Source organism: Leucopleurus acutus (assembly GCF_964270905.1).
Source record: "Leucopleurus acutus genome assembly, chromosome: 2".
Classification (NCBI taxonomy): Eukaryota; Metazoa; Chordata; class Mammalia; order Artiodactyla; family Delphinidae; genus Leucopleurus; species Leucopleurus acutus.
This window is the reverse complement of record NC_139143.1, coordinates 97,572,787-97,580,018: the sequence shown is the minus strand read 5'-3', so window position 1 is coordinate 97,580,018 and position 7,232 is coordinate 97,572,787. Positions and strand designations below refer to the sequence as shown.

Sequence of the window (7,232 nt, the reverse complement as noted above, 5' to 3'; positions counted from 1 at the left end):
GGGCCTTGCCGGGAGGGGCACCCACCCCACCCAAGGCCATCTAGTGCCAACTCCCTCCCCCACCATCCCCCTCACTGCACTTTGGACCCCTGGGGCCAACATCTCCAAGACAAAGTTTTTCAGAAAAGAGGAAAAAAGAAATTTAAAAAAGGAACTCCACTCTTCATGACTTCAGGGATTAATTTTTTTTATACGCTGGAAATTGACTCCCCTTTCCCTCCCCAAAGAGGATAGGACCTCCCAGGATGCTTTCCCAGCCTCTCCTCAGTTTCCCATCTGCTGTGCCTCTGGGAGGAAAGGGACTCTTGGGGGACCTGCCCCTCGTTTGCCATCACCAAAAGGAAAGGACAAAGCCACATGCACCCAGGGCATCAAGCCCTGCGGGCCGCACCGGGCGGGCCTCAGTGCGGTGAGGGCGCAGGGCCGAGGGCACTCCTCACCCCGCCTGTGCCGCCCCTTCCAGGAACTGAAAAAGCCCTGTCCGGAGAGGGGGCAGAAGGACTCAGCGCCCCCAGACCCCCAAATGCTGCATGAACACATTCTGAAGGGAACCCATGCCCCTGGGTGGCGGCCGGGCCACCCCAGCCCCTCTCCTTTCCCTGGACTCTGGCCGTGCACTGCAGCCCAGGTGTTTGCTCAGTTCGCTGACCCAAAAGTGCTTCATTTCCCTGCCCGCCCCGTGCTGGGGAAGGCCAGTCATGTGTTAAGTTGAGCTTCTTTGCTATTGTGTGGGTGGGACAGGGAGGAAGAGGACAGATGGGGCTGGCACGGTTGCCCCGTGCTGTCTCCAGCCCAGGTCTCCAGCCTGGGTTCCAGGGTCCACTCGCCCTCCTCTGAGACCAGACAAACCCCACTGACCTGCTGTGGCCTCTGAGACATGTTCTATTTTTTTCCCCTTCTTGGAATTGGCTCTCTTCTTCGAAGGACCAGGTCCCTGTTCCTCTTTCTCCCCCTCACCACCCAGCTCCCTGCGAAGAGAGAGTTAATATATATTTTTTATTTATTTGCTTTTTGTGTTGGGATGGGTCCAGTCCCAGGGGGTCTGATGTGGCCATCAGTCAGGTGGGGTGTGTACCCAGCAGTCCTGGCGAGGGGGCCTCAGGCCCTTCCTCTTGCTCCAGGCTGTCATCTCCCCCCCTCTCCCTCCCTCCTCAGTTTTGCCAACTGCTGTTCATCTGAGTCACCATTTATGCTGAGCATGTATTCCAGACTTGTCACCCATTTTCCTCTGGAGCAGGTGGCTAGAAAAAGAGGCTATGCGTAGAAAAAGTGTTCCTATTTCTCATTTGTAAGGCTGGTCTCTGGCTTTTCTGCCATGGATTCTTTCCCTGGCCTCTCCCCTCAGCAATTCCTGCAAAGGGTTAAAAACTTAACTGGTTTTTACTACTGATGACTTGACTTAAAAAAAATACAAAGATGCTGGATGCTAACTTGATACTAACCATCTGATTGTACAGTTTGATTGTAACTGTAAATATGGTAGCATTTTGTGCTTTGTTTTTTCAGTTCTCCATGCCACTGAATAAAACTAGTTCTCTGCGGGCTGAGCACTGTCATCCTTTCCTCCTGTGTGGGGCCCTCTCCTTCCAGCGCGGGGAGGCCTGGTCGCTGGAAAACACGAGCAGGCAGGGCCCTGGAAGGGCCAGGTCAGGGGACTCAGATATCCTCTCGACACCCCCAGCAGTGTCCCCCAAATAGCCTCAGTACTGAGTCCCGTCCTGGGAGCAGAATTCAGGAGGCAGGGAGGGCTGAGAGGCTGGTGGGAATTGAAAGGTGCCCAGTGACTAGGTACATCCTAACTTCATTCCTCTGGGCGGTCTCGTGTTTTTCCCCATCGGAAATGAAGCAACTACTCATACTGTAGCCAGCTGTGTGCTCTACCACATTACTTCTGTTCCCAAGTTTTGTGTTTTTCGAAGGTCTGTTCAACAAACTAGATAGGGAGTTCACACGGGGGCCATAGAGGGGAGTTGTTAAGAACACAAACCCCGGAACCAGACTGAGTGATTTAATCTCTCTGAGCCTTAGTTTCCCTGCCTGCAAAATGAGGATGATAATGATTTGTGCCTAACTGAGCTTTTATGAGAATTAAATGAGTTGACATATGTTAGCGCTTAGAACAGTTCACAGTGCATAGTTAAGAGACCAAGAAACCCTGGCTTCCTTCCCTGGTGCTACTGGGGAGGGGGGTGAAGATAGAGTGCATAAAGAGAAAAGACAGAAAGCTCGACCCAAACGGAAGGAAGTAAGCAGGTAGTGAGCTAGAAGGGCAGCCGTGACAGGCAGGCCTCCTCCCCCGCAGATGCTGCCTCCTGAACGTTGCTTAAACAGATCTGCAGTGGGATTGGAGGGGCAGTTAACGAAACCCTACACTGACTTAAAGGGCGAAAGGAACATGCCTTGCCTTGTCCTCTTCGGCCACCAGGTGGCAATAGCACGCGGGTCTGCTGCTTGTTTTGCCTCTGAGGACCCACTGGGGCCTGGCTCACACGCAGGCCACACGAACATGCCATCTGCTGGCCACACCTAAGCGTGTGTCTGGGCTTGCTTCTGTCAGACACCAGTGCAGGACGCGGTTGGGAGACGCAACCGAGGTCTTCCTGCCCCTGCCAAATGTTCTCCAGAGCCAGACACTCTGTCTGTCTCCACACACCCTCCCCCAACTCAATGCTTGGAATCCCAGAGGCTCAGGGAAAGGTGAAAGTGTAGGCAGCTGTCACTGCGATATAGGTGAATGTGTTAAATGAACCTTAAGATCAGCTATAAAAAGAAGAAAGCCCCGGGGTGGGGGCCTGGCCCAGGAACAGGGGAAGGGCCTTTTAGTGCCTCAGAAGGGGGCCTATCGGCATGTAAACCTGGGGGGGGCGGGGCACGAGCTGGAACTCACTCCCTTGGCCCAGTTGCCTGACTTCCTTAAGTCAGGGCCTGGCCTCCAAGGAGGAAAAGTCCTCTCAAAACTCATAAGGAATTGGGCTGGTTCTGGCATTTCCAAGAATCGAAGGCTGTGAGAAAAGGGAGACCCCTAGTTAATCTGTTAAATGAATCTTTTGTCATTCATTTAACAAACACCCCCCCCATCTTGCACTCAAATATTTTTTCAATAAATGAATAGAACTCTCCACCACATACAAATCACAACACTAGGCACTGCAGAGGTTTATAAATCCTGGCGCCAGCCCTCAAGTCTAGTAGGGGTAAGAAGAGGAGAACACCAACAATTCTAAAGACGTAAGGCAGAACATAACAAGGTGTTCAGGCATCTTCTGCCTGAGGCAATCAGCAAACCCGAACACCAGGGTACCCACCCAAAGGCCCCCTCATCCCATAAGTACAGCAGACAAGATGCTGAATTCCTAGGAGTATCCATTCTCTTGCCAGGAAAGGACATGCACGTTTAGAATATAAATAATAATTTACCAAGACCCTGGTTTGATAGCCTCACATACTGTGAATTAAACTCTACTTAGGGCTTCCCTGGTGGCGCAGTGGTTGAGAGTCTGCCTGCCGATGCGGGGGACACAGGTTCATGCCCCGGTCCGGGAAGATCCCACATGCCGTGGAGTGGCTGGGCCCGTGAGCCATGGCCGCTGAGACTGCGCGTCCATAGCCTGTGCTCCGCAACGGGAGAGGCCACAAGCAGTGAGAGGCCCGCATACCGCAAAAAAATAAGTAAATAAACTCTACTTAAGTTGATCTGGACCTTCTAATAACATATGAAGCCTGGAAATGCCTAGAAAAAGGCAGCCTGTTCCCATCGAATGCCAACAAGGGGGCTAGTCATAGCCTGATTAGCTGGAATCTCAAGGGTCTAAGGCCTATTCAGACCCCTGCCTGGGAAGCCCATCCTGGCTCCCTCATTGGAATTACACAGGAGTTTACTCCAAATTTGTTAGACATTGGAGCAGGATTTACTTCCACATGTATTCAGAATATAAAAATATACTCATTTTATTTTAGAAAAATGCAGACCAATGGAGTAAGCTCATCATAAACTGGCCTGTTAGGAGTCATAGAATCCACAGGAAACAAGTTCTGGAGACCAGATGCCTGCCTCTGCCTCTCCAAACAGGCCTGAGTCCAGCAGAGGATGTTATTCAGGAGGACTGCTCCTTGGAGAGCACGGAGGTTAGCTACAGAGGCCATTCACATGTAAATGTCCATCGAACCAAAGCCTGGGATGAAAATCAAACTCTGTGGAGCTGGACACAAGAATGGGGGTGGATGAGGACAAACCACTCTGGAGCATTTCTTATTTTCTGTTTAACTTCACCACTGGGAGGCAACCTCTTTTTCCTATCTTGTTTCAACTGAGAGTTTGATTCCCCTCCAGCTCAACCCGAATCCACCCTATCTCCCATGGTCTCTACTCCTGGGGCACCAGCCATGGTGGCAGCTCTTCCTTCTGTCCCTGGGCCAGAATCTGCTGGAGTCAGGCCTGCCTCCAAGGAGAGAGCTTGGGAAGCTGAATACAGAGGTGAGTCCAGGCAGTGACTATAGTAGTTTGCTACTGAATTCTTGCTTGCTGTCCTGATCTCTTTACCTAAAGAGACAGAAGAAGGAACTGCTTTAAATAGCCCTTCTTTCACAAGCCCATTTGTCACCAGCTGAGTTCAAGTTCAGGAAGAAATGGGACTCTCTGCCCCTCCAGGCTCCCCTTGTCATCCCCATCAAGGGAGAAAGAGACAGCATCTCAACCTGTCTTACCTGGTAGGTCCTGGGACTGCAACTTTCCTGGGGGGCTGCAGATTGCTGCGACCGGCACCAGGGATGGGAAGATTTGGTCGCTGAGAAACAGGAACTTGATGGGTGTTAACAAAAGACATGAGTTAGCAGAAGGTTCAAGTGACCTTCTCAAAAAGAAATACTGGATGAAGGTAGAGTGAGTTTGGGATTAGTGCCTTTCTTCCCACCCAAGATAAAAAACATATGGTATTTGAAAACTGAGGCTCAAACTCTGCCCAGGCCCACATTCTCTCCTTAACTCAGCCTTCCCATCTTCAAACAGAGCTGTAATGAGGGTGGAGAAAGTCACTGCTACCAACTCTGGGAGGGTGCGTTCATGCTGGGCAGGGGTAGGTATTCTTCCTCCTGATTTCTTATCCTTATGGCCATTCTTCTCACCTCTGTGCCCTGCGGCACTTGGTCTTGGAAGTCCTTTCCGAGCTGGCAGGGAATCTGGAGGAAGGGCACCTTTGCTGGATGGTACACTCCGGCTGGTGAGTGGCATCCTGCTGGCAGGCCTGGGAATGGCCGACGGAACAGGCAGTCGACTGGAAGGTTTAGCAGCTGCTCCCTGTGGCCGAGACACGCGCTGAGAGTTGCTGGTAGAAGGCTGTGGAGCCAAGACTGGTCTGACAGAGGTAGGTGGGCCTGGTGGAGAGGAGCAGAGGAATTTTAGGGTCAGCTCCACATCCTCCCTCCTCCCACTCACCCACAGCTTTGCTGCCCAGGTCTTCTCACTTGCTGTTGCTCTCCCACTGGGCCCGGCTTTCCCCCGGACTGGAGGAGTTGATCGGGCAAGAGGAGAAGATGCTGGGCTTTTGGATGCAGGGAACAGATTGCAAGTGGGCGACTCCTGAAGCACAAAGAGAGGGGAAAAAAAGGACTAGAATGGAAAAAGAATCTGTTCTGCTGGCTGATTAAGGGACAGAGGTGGAGAGCTGCCTAGATCCCAGTAAGGAAGAGCAGAAGTTAGCTGCCAACATCATCATCATCATCACCAATGCCATTTATTGAGAGCTGACTATAAGCATTATAGAGCTCACGCACAGACGCGGTGGTAAGTACTTTGCTTATGGTACCTCGTTTAATTCCAACAGTCCTATGAGGTAGAATTTGACTATCTCTATTTTACCAACAAGGAAACTGCTCTATGCCTGCACTGAGTCAGGCACAGTGTCGGGGGCACACATCTAACCCAAACCCTCTACACTCACCCTCTTCATGCTGGAGGGCCTCTTTCCAGATGTTGCTCGAAGAGCCCTGACTGACACCTTCCTATCGCTGCTCCGGAGTCGGGGTGTCAGGCTGCTTGGGGAGGGAGTGCTCCGAGACAAAGAGCTCACGGTGGGCAGCAGGTCTCGGACAGGACTGTCCTTGAGCACAAAGGTCTCCCGCCGAGGGCTGGGCTTCACCCTTCGAGGCCCCGGGCCCTCACTGGTGTTCTCCCGCTCCTGCAGGGCACACTGTTCCAGATGAGCTGCCAGCCGGTTGGCTTCACTGAGGATTTCTTCCAGCTTCTCTGGGCTAAGGGGGCCTAAACTGAGCCTCAGACTCTGGGGGGCAGGGGCCACTGCATTTGGGTCACTTCGATGGGAGAGACCTCGTCGGAGGGGTTTCTCCGGAGTCACCGACACTGCTGTATCTTCTTCCTCTCGACTGAGAAAGAAAACAACTCAGGCACCATGCCCACATGGAAGAGAGCAGGAGACTACAAGGGAGACTGGGCAAAACCCCCACTACAGAGCTAGGAACACAACCCCAAACCCTGATACCCGTGCTGGCTGTGAGATCTAAGTGATGAGACAGCCAGTTCTAGGAGGCCTTCAGCACTTACTGACATTGGGAATTATGCCAGGATGTACATGAAGCAAATCCACTTACCCTTCTTCTTAACACCCTGAAATCTCGTTCCAGCTTATCCCTTCTCCCCTTCCCCAGTAGTGTCATAGGGGGCGAAGTCAACCAGCCACCCAGAAGCCCCAGTGCACCCAACCTTGCTAAATTACCAATCCAGACCTAAGGCCAATAATTCAGCAGTAAGGTGTTAGAGACAACCATTGTTGGAAGAAGGTAAGTAGGATAAAGAGTCTACTACCTGTCAGATGGTGACAGCCCCCCAAAGTCCAAGGTCTCATCTGCTATAAACTTTACATCTGTAGGGGAGGAGAGAAGGAATGCCAGCCTTTGGTTCCTAACACGGCTCTCAATCACAGGGCCTCATTCTTCCCTCCAGCGTTTCCTTACCTTCTTCTAAATCTTCCATGTTCCAGCCAGCAGGAGCAAAAGTCAGCTTAGACCCCGGAGCTGGAGAGAAAATATACCTTTCCTCAGGTCTCCATCCTGCCCAAGGCCTCCCAGCTAGACTCGGTAAAAGCCAGGGGCTGGGAGTCACTACGGAGGTAAAGCAGGCGTCCCAGCAGCAGCACCTGCCCCTGTAACTGAGGTACTCTTACCTCCGGAGCAAGTGCCGACAGATGCCCCATCCTCCCATCTCCTTCCGCACATTGGCC

The 7,232-nt window shown here is 52.1% G+C and overlaps 1 protein-coding gene across 1 annotated transcript; it reads right to left on the bottom strand.

Moving 5' to 3' along the window:
* Nucleotides 1–4,700: 4,700 nt before the first annotated feature.
* On the bottom strand, nucleotides 4,701–7,219 carry PSRC1 (proline and serine rich coiled-coil 1; the record flags this gene model as incomplete). Its single annotated transcript, XM_082864623.1, has 7 exons — nucleotides 7,176–7,219; nucleotides 6,967–7,026; nucleotides 6,818–6,875; nucleotides 5,937–6,378; nucleotides 5,461–5,575; nucleotides 5,122–5,370; nucleotides 4,701–4,798 (listed from the first exon to the last, which is right to left on the bottom strand). Exons 2-7 carry the CDS (start codon nucleotides 6,983–6,985, stop codon nucleotides 4,701–4,703), a joined length of 981 nt encoding a protein of 326 aa, XP_082720749.1. The 5' UTR covers nucleotides 6,986–7,026; nucleotides 7,176–7,219.
* Nucleotides 7,220–7,232: the final 13 nt, after the last annotated feature.